Below are 14021 nucleotides of genomic sequence, written 5' to 3'. Positions count from 1 at the left end.
TGTGTTCTCTTAAAACTGAGGAACTTGGGGACGGATATTTGACTGGAGCCTGAATAATCCGAAGAGAAAAGGCAATGGCCCGCTGCCCTGCTGTGGCAAGGCGAAAGTGAGGCTGCGCTGTCTCCAGAGAGCTGTGTGTCATCAGAGACGGAGCAAGGGCTGATATTTTCTGTGTGCCCGTGGGCAAAGCCAACACAGAGTCCTCTCCTAAGTGGAGTGAGAATTCGCACCTGAACAAGGGCGCGGGTGAGGCCGACCCTGCTGCTGAGCGGGGGCCAACCTGACACCTGACCCGGGGAAGTTCTTGTCTCTCCCATCTCCCTTCGGAGAGATCCCATCGGTAACCATCGCACCCGGGCTCGCGGGGACCTCAGCATACACTGCTTCGTAAAACTGGACAGGGGAGCACAAAGGCTGTGTGCATCTGGACAGCTTATCACTTTCCTGACCCAAAAGCTTTGGTGAAGTGGCATTTAAATTTCAGCATTCCAAATATTAAATCAGAGCCCCTTCATGGCAGCTTTGTTAAAATATGATTTCTATCCTTGCCTTTTCGATCCATTCCTCAGCGTGAAGTCTTGCAAAACGTACTCAAACTTTGGATATAAGCGTGAAAATACGCGGAGATGGATGAACATTTTACAAAATGCACGGATTGCTGTTGGCACTCTGTGCTGAATACTGGGTGCAGTAATGTAATCATTAGGGAGAGGGCACTGTGGCATTGCATTTACCTGTGTGCTGTCTCTTGAATTCCCAAATAGTCCCTGTAAGAATTTATAAGGGAAAGCAAGAGAGTCTGATGGTCCCTTTACACTTCACTTCCCCCTTAAAATGCGACTGAGTTCAGGAAGTGACAACTTAGGAGATTCTATTGTCTGGAAGCAGAAGGAGGCTTTACAAATGGCTTGGTCCATCCCTGTCAGCCCCATGGATATTTCTTTCTTTGAGGCTCATTACATTTGAAAAATGTGTTTCAGCCATTCCGTCAAAATGCTCCTTAGATTTAAGAAGACACAATTCTTAAGGTTCTTTTTCTGCAAATGATGGTTGATTTGGTCTGGATATTCTGTTTACTGTAGGTATTTTCATCCACTCAGAACATTTAGGAAATTTGAACTTGTAAAGCCACTTTTCTGCACCATCCTGCATTTTTTATTTGGTCACATTGGCCATAAAGGTAATTCACAAGTTATTAAATCACAAAATGCTATTGCCAAGTGATAATATTCTATTTTATAATTATACAGGCTATTCAGATGAACATGACAACGATTCAATGACAAAATGGAATTTTAAAAATCAATCTTTCACAGATATGGCGTGAACTTTTGATAAAAGCCAAGATACACATACTAAAATCTTCGGTTCAATGTTGATTAATTAAAAATAGATCCTAGATTGAAGCACCTGGTTTTCTCAGAGCCACATTACCACGATTTCTCCATTATTTATTTGGAATAATATATAAAATATAGTTTAAGGAAAAAGAAAGTACAAGATGAAGTGTGAAATTTTTAATTGGCTCTAAGAGCCCCTTACAGGAAAACTGTGTTGATGACTAGCCAGTAGGAGGGGAATGGATGGTGTTTGGAAATGAAACCTTTATTTCTCTGAAGTCTTTACCAAACTTTCTGGAGCATCCTGATCAGACATTAAGCATTGGGCCTTCTTACAAATGAAATTATAGGATCTTAATCGTCAGACTGGAAGGGAAGTTAGGAAGTATCCATTTAATTCTTTTATCAGGAATTGTATTTGACAGCAAGTAGCAGAGTCCTGAGAAACAATGGCTCCATCAGACAGGGCTTTCTTTTCCTCGCATGTAAGTGGGCATCCAGAGACGAACCATTGTTTGTTGGACTGAGGTCTCTCCAATTCTCAAGACGTTTCCTTGAGGTTGCAAGATGGCTGTTGGGACTCCTACTGTTAATTATGAATTCCAGGTAACAAAGAAGAGAAAATGAAGGGAAGGAAGAAGGGGCAGCTCCTGTGCCAGGAAGACAAAAACTCGATACCCCAGTCGATAGCCATCTCAGCTCATTGGCGGAAACCAGCCATTGCCCACCTCTGCCAGGAAAGGTTGGAAAGCAGCTTTTAGCTGGGCACGATGTCACCCCTCACAGAATGAGTCTGTTGGTAAAGGAACAAGGGAAGAATGTATCTTCCTCCCAAACCTCTCTGTCACAGCCTCTGCCGCAGTCGGCATCCTATGGAGATGAGGCAACTGGCCCAGAGAAGTTAAACAAGTTCACCCATGTCTCCACGCAGGTGGCCGAGCCAGGACTTATGGAGCACGAACGTATGCCCTCACCTTCGACTGAATTGTACATGGAATTATATGTGGGGATGGGTGGGAAAGGAAGGGGGTCCTCTGAAGTTCTAAAGATTTTGCTTTAGCGAGAGCATAATAAGAATGGAAAATATCATGGTTTCTTGAAAGTCTGGCACTGCAGTTCACCTCCAATAAGATCACAGTGATTTGATTTTCCTTTAGAAATAGTGCAAAGAAAAGTAACACACAATTCCTAACAGAGAAATGAAGCGGTACCATGGCTGGCAAGGCATCCAAATTTTGAGAGTCTGTTTCTCCAAAATAAATAAACACATATTCCCTCATATAAACCTTAACTCACTACTGTAAAAACCGCGGCCCTCTTTCTCTCCCAGGAGGGAGCAGCCTCTACTTTCTGAGGAGTGTGACCAAAGGAGAGTGATTTTTGAGAGTAATGGTAGCAGCAAATCAAGACTGTGCTTGAAAGGATACTTTTCTCCCATTGCCCAGATGTTCAAATGTGTTCTCTAGGACAAGGGCTGTGAGCAGATGGTGACTTTCTCTCATCAGATATCATTCAGCCATTCAAACACTTGTTAATGTACATTCAAGAATGCAACACTGTATCCGGTTAAGTATTCATCCAAGAAGAGATTATTTATTACTACTTATAATCTAGTACCACAAAGAAGTGATATGCAGAAACCTGAAAGGAAATGTTTTCTAAAATTTCTAAAAATTGTACAACGGTAAAACTATCCCAAGGAAACTACAGGCTAGCAAAACAGAAATTATTTGATTTAATTTGTTTGGAGAATAGGAAAATATTTCTTTTCATTTTAATACATATTTAAGTTATATATAACTCCAGGGGTTATGATTCCGTATCTTTCCCAACACAAAGACTTATTTGAATGTTGTTGTGTCATGTGAAATTGTGGATATTTTATGTTTTTCCTCTATTCATTGTCTATGTCTGGGATATAAATGGGGAGCAAATTTCCCTAGCTAGAAACTCAGCATTGTGTGATTCATTTATGATTGCAGTGGGAGAAACTACAGATGACCACGAGCGAAAGGAGGAAAATATTCTGCTCTGTCACATTCCACGTAATCGCCATCACCTGTGTGGTTTGGTCTTTGTATGTATTAATAGATCGGACAGCGGAGGAAATCAAGCAAGGCAACGATAATGGTAAGAGCACGTCTCTCTCCTTTTTTTTTTTTTCTCCTCTTGGATTCTCTGACCACACCAGAGGTGGGTGGGGAAACTATTTCCCTATTGGGTCTTCATGTGTGATATATCAGCAAAAACAAGTACTGGCAATTAAGTCTTCTCCAATTATGTTATAAATACTCGGATGGAATATCTAGGGCTCCCCGGCTGAGATGCGAGATTGATTGTCCATTAAACCTTAGTGGGACAAATATAGAGATGTCACACATCACTTCGGGGTTTTAGGAGTTGAGTAGGGATCCTGTTCTGCCTGATGTGAAAAGACAAACAGTTGTGAAAGTGAAAGGTTTTTTCATTTTATTTAATTCACTGCAGTTGTTGCTTCTTTTAAAACATGAGTAAGATGATACTCTAGTAAAGAATGTGTTGTAGCTTATTAATTAGTACCATATAATTTGATTGAGTAGTTTAACACTATGGCTTGAAATTTTAGCCATGCTAAGTTTAATTGTGAAAGATGATGTCAAGTCTGCAAAGAAAGTCATTTAAAAATCATTAAAGCAGAGTCTTACATCTGAAATGGATAATTTATTTAAAGCAGAGGGAAAAATAGGTGGTTTATCTTCACTTCTGAAGGTCCTCAGCTCCATTTCTCATCAGGCTCTATCTGTCTGCCTGTGGCCTAAATCAAAGCTGGTAAAAAAGTGAGAAAATAACCCCTACCCCCCCAAAAATCCCACAATATTAGGCCACTGGTGAATTTAAAAAGAGAACTTGTTCAGATGCTAACACTATAAGTTTGTAGTGTTCTAAAAGATGTCTATGTGTCTCCCTCAAAAAAAAAAGAAACTGAAAAAAGAAAAAGACGACAGGAAATAAGGGAGAGGAAGTGAGGGAAAGAATGAAGAAGGAAAAGAATATTAATAGGGAAAGTTTTGTTCTGCATTTCTTTGGATTCAGTAACAGCAGAAGGGACGGATGTTCCATTCTCACGCTTGCCCGCATGGTGGCAGCAGTGAGCACCGGCAAGCGCTCTCCTGGATGCTGGAGAAGCCGCGTGGGATGAGGGACTGAGGACGTCCCGTCGGATGCGCGGGGATGTGGTTTATGTATTCAGAGAGAGAGAGAGTGTGTGTGTCAGGGTGGGTGACAGAATTACAGTTCTCGCTGTGTGTGTGTGTGTGTGTTGGGGTGGGGAAGGAGGTGGGTGACAGAATTACAGTTCTCGCTCTCTTCTGAATGAGAGTAAAAGCTAGAAAAACAGGTGTGGCGAGGTTTGGTTGTTTTTCAGTTCAATATTACATTGACATCTACAATTTACAATTAATACCAAACTAGACTGTTTACAACTACATTCTGCATTAGTCCTGAGATACTGGATTAAAAATGTCTATTACATTCCTATTAAATAAGTTCCCTGAGGATAGGACCCCTCCCCCTTTTTTTTAACCCACGTCCCCTATAGCTACAGGTACCGGCCCAAGCTAAGTAACAGAAAGTGTGCCATAAACACAGCAGTCATGTACGTACAGAAAACAAAGATAACGCCCCAGCACCAGCCCCACCTCAGCACACCCAGTGTAGGATCTTAGGACTCAAGTGTTTTCCTAGTGATCGAGGGCAGATCCGACAGCCAGAGACTTCATAGCTTTAGATGTCTGATTGAGAGTTCAGTGTTTGAGAATCCTAAGTCGGCCCCCGTGTAGCCTTGCCTTCTCCCAGCAGTCACGCTGATGTGGTCTGGCCGTACCAGCCTGCAGGGCTCCTTCTGGTCTTCTCTAGCCACATGCCAGGGAAGAAAGATTAAAGGCACCTGTCCTAGACATAACAAGAAGCAATCTTTTGTCCTTCATATGTAGACAGTTCAGAACCCCTTTCTTACATTCAGTTACTCAATCCCACTTCTGAGACCTGTGAGTGAATAGGGATCATTTATCCTACAATGAACATGACTATCTCAACTTCAGCCAACAGAGTCTCCAGAATCCAAGAAACCCATGGCCCCAAGCTTCCTTCCATTTATGTCACTCTGTCTGCTTATTCTCTAGTCCCCTGGATACCCACATCTTCAGTTGTCATTTCCATGCTGATAGCCAAGCCAAGTAATAATATATATTATTACTATATATATTACAGATTTATCTCCAGCTCGTACTGCACTCCACATCATGCATCTGCCTCCTGAACCTTTCCATTTAAAGGTCTTCCAAGCACCCCAAACTTAGTGTGTCCAAACTCGTAATCTACTACCACTGACCACCCTAACACCTGTGGGAGAGGCGTTATTAACTTCGGGTCCCAAACCCATTTGGGTTGTCATTCCTCATCTCCCTCTCCCCCACTTCTGCCTTCAGTCAATCACCAGATCCTATTATTCTACCTCATAGGCCTCTGGAATCTGTCCATGGCTCTCCTTTCCCACTGCTCTCATCTGTGTGCAAACTATCCTATCTTTTACTTGAAACCTGCAACAGCTTCTTTACTGGACTTTCTCCACTTCTGCCCACCTTTAACCCATGCTCGGTAATGTAATCACCGCCAAACACTGGGGCAAGTGGCCCAGTCAACGTTGCAGAAGGAATGATGAAGCGTGAACGCCTCACACCCACACTTTCCTACCTTTTATCTTTCTTTTAGAATTTTTCTTCAAAATGTTTTTGTTTTTTCATTTCTCAGTTCTGGGTGGATGCAGGATTTCAGACCAGAGTCTCCCAGTGAATTGTCACTCGGTCCCCTCAGTCAGATTTCCCAAAAGAAAAGCTTGAATGATAATCAAAGGTTGGCTTTATATATATATATAAAGGTCAGCTTTCTACTATACACTTTTAAAAATTATTTTCAGTTTCTTAAAAGTGGAAATGAGATAACTTTTATCTTTGGTGTTCAGAGCTTTTGAATTAGGAAGAGTATTTCTCAGAAAGCAGTGCCCATGACCATCCCTACAGAGCCACTGGCCAGTGGGACAGCTCCTAACTCGGGTAATTTCCGGTGGAAACTATAGTGACTGACTTCCGCAAAGGGAATCGTCTGTACTTATGTCCAAATTGTATTTAAAGCCTGACTTCCCAAAGCACACATTTATGGGTAGTGTGGGCATCTCTATCAGTTGGGATTATGTTCATCTCCCTTTGGCACTGGGACCGTGAGTGCTGAGCCTGAATTTACTTTTTAAAATTTGAAAAAACTGCGTAATTTAAAAGTCAATATATTTTCAATTGCCTTGAAAACCTTCAAAAACATTTGAAGAGGAACACATTGTCCTTCTTTAGCCCAAACTGAGATTGAATATAAAACAGCAAAATTCTTTGAATTGTAATAACAATGCTAGAGAGAAAAAAAAATTCTTCCTGTGTTTTTAATGGTTGTTCTTTTAGACTAAATGAGCCTGCTGCTCCAGACAGCTCTCTCACTTTTCTATCACCTGTAATGACAAAAAAATAAAAAATAAAAAATCAGAGTCTCGGTACTTGAAACTTTAACACCCTCGATTACCCATCGCTAACTCTAATTTGGGGGAGCGATGCTCTTCCTGTCTTATCTTTACATACGCTAGAAAAATGCTCCAGTATACTATTTGTGTGTTAAAAACAAAACACAAAAATACAGACCAAGAAAACACAACAATGTATACTATTGGGGAGACTGTCGGTGCAGATTGGTTGTTAATGGAAGTATAGCTGCCATATGTTTCAGGCGTACGACAGAGTGATTAGACAATTCTATACATTACAAAAGGCTCAGCACAGTTAAGGACAGTTGCCATCCGTCACCATATAAAGCTATTATTACTCTATTACTGACTGTAATTCCTACGCTGTCCTTTTCATCCCCATGACTTACTTAGACCTGGGAGTTCATACCTCCTCTCACCTACTTCAGCTTTCTCCGAACTTGTCCCTCTGGCAATCACAGTTTGTTTTCTGTATTTATGAGTCTATTTCTGTTTTTTTGTTTGTTTGTTTTGTTTTGTAGATTCCACATATAAATGAAATCATATGGCAGTACAGATTTTAATGTTGCCCCGGGACTATTTAAATGTATACACCACTAGGGACTAGCATAACAAATTGCTTTTCTCATATGCCTGACTCACTTGTGAGCCTCTAAGTAACTCCAGGGCAAGGACTATGCTTCATTATTCAGCAAGCATTTAGTAATGGTAGAGGTTCAAAAACATTGCTAGCTCTGGCTGACCCCAGCAGAGAACTATGGCTAGTGCCATACTCCTTCGCTGTTAACATCTGCTGCGAGTAGGTGTTAAAAATCACTTCCCAGCAATCCATATAATGTTTTCCTTTTGAGCACTGTTGTTTAAGCATTCCTTACATTCCTTAATGTAATTATGTGTGCTGTTATTGTTAAGCTAAATATGATAAACACTGACTTGAGCTCCTTGTCAGAAGGTCAGGGTCTAGTTCTGCCTTGGTCACGGACTAGTTACCTTGAATAAAATAACCACTCTGATGCTCAAATTCCTCATTGGTAAAACGAAGTTGGACTGAATACCCTTCAAAGGTTCTTTCTGATTCATTTTTTCAAAGACACCATGAACTTGACCTTCTATCAAATAAAATGAAATAGTGTGTTTATACAAATACTGCACATATATATTTGTATAATTTATATATATTTATATATTTTGTTCTATATATTCATATTTATATATATTTATGTATTTGTCTCTACTCACGGTGAATATTACCATTAAACAAGTTAAGGAACATGTTACAAATATGTGAAAGTTTTTTTCTTTTTAATAATTTATGCAACCAGAGAGAAGCAAACAGGACAAAAGGAGAAAACCGCCTCCCGAGCCCCACCGCTCACACACACCCTTACACGAACACATTTTATAACTCTGCATAACCTAAGCACCCAGCCAAAAATATCCCAACTTACCAATGAGATGCTTTTTCTAAATATATATTGTCCCTGCAGCTGTTAAATGAGACAGGTTCTCGTCTGCTGTTTAAGTCTTTTTAGACACACTCCAGGTGTCTCTACTTACATGATGTGCTACATAAGATAAGCAGAACACTCTGAGAATTCCAATTTAAAAGCTGTAAGAGATTTTAGAGATCACTATTTTAAAGATGAGGAAGGAAGTAATTTGCCTCATCTGCAGCTTTATTATAAACACTCACCTGGGAGGTTGTTGGTTTACCCAATTTGACTTAAAGAGAAAACAAAGAAGCAAGATGTTACAGGTGACCTTGCGTGTGTTCCTCCAGTGGAGAGAGCTGGGAAATATGTTTTCTGAGAAACAATATAGCTAGAAAGTAAATGAGTCTGAGTCTGAAAGTGAATACATCCTAGTTTACAAACCATTGTCCTTGTAGTCTGAAAGTGTGGCATCAATGTTCCCTAACAAATAATACACATAGTTGCCACTTAAACATTTCAGGACCTTTTAGTTGATTTTCCGTGCGATTTCTGAGCTTTTCTCCATGAAGGGAATTACCAACTGGAAGGATGCCCAGAGCCACAGGGTAAGGGGGTGTAGTGCTGACTGAATACAGTGACCTGGCTGGTGGCTGACTGGACTTTCTTCTCTCCTGGTTCTCGAGGTTTTCATTGCCCGGAATCCAGATGGGACATCCAAAGGTTGAAGCCCATTGAAGTTAGAAAGGTCTTAGAGGCACCAGGGAAAGCTTTGATCTACAACTCAGATCAGCCAAAGATACGAGTGATAAATCACTCAGAAAGCAACAATAACCTACATTTACATTGCACTTTCTATGTCAAGAACTATTCATTTAATCCACATGAACAACCTAGTGAGGTAAATACTATTACCTTCATTTTTAACTGATAGATCAGTTATCGTTTGCTGTATAACAAACCACCCCCAAACTTACTGACTTCAAACCACACGCATTTATTTCACTCCTAAATTCTGCAGATCAGTTGGGCATTTCTTCTGGCCGGGGCCAGACTGGCTGCTGTCTGCAGGTTCACCCCGTAGCTGCCAACAGCTGGTGCATGGGCTGACTGCTGTATCAAGACTGGCCTCCTCTGTCTGGCCGCAGGCATGCTCTCGGCTGGAGGACACAACAACTGAGCTGTGTTGTCATCACAAAAGGCTTGATGGCCCTGCCTTCTTCACGTGTCAATTAGGGTTAAAAAAGTAGCAAGAGAGCAAACCACACACACAGTGGGAACACTTTTGAAGTTTCTGTTGTGTTGTATTTGTTGTTGTTCTATCGGCGCAAACAAGTCGTGTGTGGCCACAGCCAGAGTCAAGGAGAGAGGGGATGGAAACCAAAGGACCCGGTTACAGGAAGGCATGAGCCAAATGGGAGTATTTTTGAACAAGCTACCAAAGATGAGGGAACTGAGACCAAAGAGAATGCCAGATAACAGGCTCTCAATACCTCAAGGAAATGAAACAGCTATCCGAATTAGGATGGATGAAGATGTAAAGACTGAAGTGGCTGATTGTTAGGAATAAAACCCATAATCCTCGGGGCGCCTGGGTGGCTCAGTCTGTTGAGCGTCTGACTCTTGAACTCGGCTCAGGTCTTGCTCTCAGAGTTGTGCTGAGTTCGAGTCCCATGTTGGGCTACTTAAAAAAAAAAACAAAAAACCATAATCCTCAAGAATGAGTGGGGATTTTACATGGGAAAACAGCCTTTGAGAAGCCATTAACCATGATAAGGGATATCCTATTGGGGTTTGGTCTGCAAAGAAATTGAGTAAAAATTTATCTGGGATTTGGGTATTTCTTAGCCAGGAAGGAGGGGGCTTCTAGGAGTGAAGATGAATAAATAGTGATTGTAAAGGAGAGAAGTGACAGTCGGTGGCAGGGATCCTGTTTATCAATAAACTCTAGTCTCAGGTTCCTGAAGGCGAAATGCCCTTAAATAGTCCCAGTCCATGTCTCTTTACCCATTCCCAATGGAAAATGCAGTGAGGAATATCTGGAAGAATTTTTTATGTGAAAAAAACAATTTACAAATTGTATTCTGTCATTCATTTTTATTTTTTTATTCAAGTTCTATAACCGGTTACTTTTACCTGGAGTCCCCCGTTTTCCTCTCTGGCTTGCTAGAAAAATCTTGCACAGACTCAGAATCCCAAGAGCCTATGATGAGCTGAAAGGTGCACTTGTTTTTCTTTGTCTAAAGTACTTTTACTTGCTCTTTAAATATAAATTTCCCTACAAATTGTGGGCTGATTTCTGTGGCTCTTGTAGACTACACATTCAGGCAGACATAATGTGGCATTTTGATTCATCTAACTCTTCTTTATGAAGTCTTCAATATCCTATCACAGGACAAATCTACAGACCATCTTAAGCCTTTCACAGAAAACCTATTGGCATGCTGATTGTCTGGGGACAGCACGGAAGATAGTGCAGCCCTCCAGGACTGCATTATATACACGCAATTATAGAAAGGAGGCCTGGAAGAATTTAATCTTATGTTGAGACTGCTTGAAAATTTATTGCCCGTTCATGTAGGATTGGCATGACAATATGAACAGTGAATGAGTCAAATTTATCTATTAGCAGGGACAAAAGACTTCCATTTCTTAGAAAATGGTTGCGGACAGGGGCGCCTGAGTGGTTCAGTCGGTTAAGCGTCTGCCTACAGCTCAGGTCAGGATCCCAGGGTCGTGGGATGGAGCCCCGCATCGGGCTCCCTGCTCAGTGGAGGGTCTGCTTCTCCCTCTCCCTCTGCCTGCCGCTCCCCCTGCTTGTGCTCTCTCTCTGACAAATAAAATCTTAAAAAAAAAGAAAATGCTTGTGGACAGAATACCTGCTCCTCCAAACTCCTTCAATTGCTGCCCAAGAATTTCTAACCAGCGTGTCCCATTAGTGTTTAGGAAGAAGGGATGCAGACAGTTTATTCCTAAACCTACAGAAACTCCTGAAGAAAGATCCCAAGCACAAAGGAAGAAGTACATACAATCCTTGGGCTTCAGAGAAATGAACAGGTGGGAGAATTGCCTCAAGTTGGATTATCCAAATTCCTCTTCCAAACTGGGCCAGTAGAAACAACTTTGTGCTCTTGGCATTTCCAAGTTCAGGTTCCAGCTTCAGTGAGGACAAAGAATTCCTTGTTTACACAAAGGGCCCACAAGGAACAAGATTTTGTGCCTTCTCTTTTCTACCACCCTTCCTTATTGTGGACATTCTTTCTTCTTTACAGAAGATAGCATAGAACTAGTCCAACAAGGTTGAATATGAAGACAATTTTCTGAGTCTCAATAATAAGGAGGTAAACATAGCTTACCAATGGAAACATTCTCAGAAATCCACTTAGCCCCATGTGTTAGCATCTCTTCTCACGACATCCTTACAGTGAGTTTTCCAAGGTAAAATCATACAACTGCTCAATAATATCTTTATAGAAAATAAAAATCTTGCCCACTTAGTCAAAGGCAAAGAGAAAGATCAGGCTGTCTCCGAGAGAAGATGGTCATGTGAACAATGGGTTTGCACCCAAAGGGCTTCTGATGTGGAGCAGGGAGATACTCTGTACTCTATAAACTTTGTCAGGGAATATATGGAGGGCCTTGACTTCCCAGACATATGAAGGAAGAATGATTGGAGGAGAAGAAATCGACTTGGAGAACCTTGTGAAAGAAAGTGGAAGTATCAAACTGTCTTCCAGAAGTGGCACAGAAAATGGCTCGTCACTCCTGGCCCAGGTTTTCAGGTATATTCTTGGTTCTGGTCACTATTTCAGGAAGGATTGGTGGGGCAAGAGTGGAGTCTTCTTCAGATCATCCATTCATGAAAGCACAGCTTCGTGGACAAGTGAAGAAAGGCTGGTACCTCCGGTTATATTGAAAAGACTGAGGCGAAGCAATCCAACTTAGAAATTCAAAAGCTTTATTCATCTTTGAAATACCTACTGAGCAAGGCACTGTGGAAAACAAGGACCAATCAGACATAAAATCTGTGCTTGTCACGATTATGGTGTAACAAAGTAAAAATAACTTGTTAGAAAGTTAACTCACGCCACAAGTGGAAGAAATAACATGAAACTAGAAAAGTGGTAAAATGTATTCCAGCTGGAAAATGTTCCTGAGCTGGCTTTTGTGGGACAGGTAGACCTGCAGAAACAGGGAAGCAAAACCCAGAGAACAAATATCACGGACAAAACTTCAGAAATGGAAAACCTTCAGGCACTTACTAAGAACAGCTGGTAGTATGATTTAGCAGACTGAGGGGAAAGTTAGATGTAATTCATGGGGACTTCTCCCCCGCAAAATGGGAGATAAAGTACATGTTTTCTCCAGCTTGTCTGATTAAAACGTTCCAAGCACGAGAAACTACTGATCACTAGAGTAGCCAAGAGCAAAAATCCTAAATTTGGAGAACTCCAAGATATCTGATTTGTATACTGAGTCCTCCCTACAAATTTCCCAAGAGGTTTAAGTGATTGTCTCCTACAAGACTTCTCACCCTCAGCACTACTGGCATTTTGGACAGGACAATTCTTTGTTGGGGAGCGCTCTCCTATCCTACACTGCAGGATGTTTACACAGCATCGCTGGCATCTATTTACTAACAGTCAGTAGCACCCCACACTCCAACACCAGGTATAACAGTAATATCTCCAGACATTACCACATGGCCCCTGGGGAAAAAAACAGTGGTCTACCCGGAGAACCACTACCCTTGCGAACCACTGGTCTACCCCGAGTCTGTATGTCAGATGATTGTTCTCCTTGCATAAATAGAACTAAGGTAGGAAGCTAAACAAGTCTAGTGTCTGTTTTCTTATAGAAGCATAAAGCAAATATCACTGTTACAAAATATAGGTAGGACATGTCCTATAACTCCATTCATTGCTATAAGGAAAAGTAAATAAAACATAGACTTCCATAAACTGTGATTTCTAACCACTCTTCCCGGTCCAGCTCATTTACTGGACAGACTTTCACAGGAATGCAGACAGCCATCCTCCAGACCATCCTGGTGTTGGCAAGAGATGGACTCTTGACCATCATGTATTTAACATCCATAATCATGTGTGGCCTAAATATTGTTATAGTTACAGAAACTCTTGTGCAAGTTTTAAAAATTGTGAAAGCCAATTTCTAGCTTTGATGGTACAAATTAAGAGAAAACATTGATATCTAAGAAAGTGGTGGTTCTCAGTGACAAGAAGATTTACGAAACAAAAATGACTAAAGTACTAAATTTTATGCATGTCTTTACTCAGGAATTCTGTCTCTCTTTGGTGAGATGTGGCAGCTTCTTTCTTTCACTTTTTTTTTTTCCTTTTAATTTTAAAGGGAATGAGGGTGGGAGGGGGGACCTATATGTACAATCCTATAGAAGTACCTATTACTTTATCTTCTTAAAAGGATTTAAAACTGATTCTTTCACTTAGTAGGTTCACTATCTTTCCTTAAAGATTTAGCTCTAAGGAACAAATGTCAAAGTGTCAAAAGTCCAATATCATCTGATAACCATGGTAGGTACTTGATGCTAGGAGAAATAAGATCATTATAGTGGTAGGTAAGTTTTTCTTCATGTACAATTTTAACAGTACATTTAAGAGTTGAAAGGAATTAAGCAATTCTGGTTATAATTTTACTGCCCGTTAACAA

At 40.9% G+C, this 14021-nt stretch overlaps 2 protein-coding genes across 6 annotated transcripts in view; one reads left to right on the top strand and one right to left on the bottom strand.

Annotated features, from left to right (window-relative positions):
- Nucleotides 1-14021, bottom strand: part of TMA16 (translation machinery associated 16 homolog) — a 100899-nt gene that overhangs the window by 53476 nt on the left and 33402 nt on the right. For 2 of the 4 annotated variants that reach the window (XM_064585226.1, XM_064585225.1), the window contains exon 7: nucleotides 11179-12325. The exons of the other annotated variants lie outside the window; for them this stretch is intronic. In XM_064585226.1, coding sequence (XP_064441296.1) covers nucleotides 12292-12325 — 34 coding nt within the window. In that variant the 3' untranslated portion in view covers nucleotides 11179-12291. Of the gene's footprint in view, nucleotides 1-11178; nucleotides 12326-14021 lie in introns of those variants that run through there. 4 annotated transcript variants of the gene reach the window in all.
- MARCHF1 (membrane associated ring-CH-type finger 1) overlaps nucleotides 1-14021 on the top strand; it is an 89610-nt gene that overhangs the window by 71740 nt on the left and 3849 nt on the right. For both annotated transcript variants that reach the window (XM_045880190.3, XM_045880189.3), the window contains one exon: nucleotides 3323-3470. In XM_045880190.3, the coding sequence (XP_045736146.1) occupies nucleotides 3323-3470 (148 nt within the window). The remainder of the gene's footprint in view (nucleotides 1-3322; nucleotides 3471-14021) is intronic.

The sequence above is a fragment of the Mirounga angustirostris genome, unplaced genomic scaffold, assembly GCF_029215605.1.
Source record: "Mirounga angustirostris isolate CCGP_5_RB_7025 unplaced genomic scaffold, mMirAng1.0.hap1 SCAF_2, whole genome shotgun sequence".
Classification (NCBI taxonomy): Eukaryota; Metazoa; Chordata; class Mammalia; order Carnivora; family Phocidae; genus Mirounga; species Mirounga angustirostris.
Note: the sequence above shows the minus strand (reverse complement) of the source record. Positions and strands in the feature narration are given on the sequence as shown.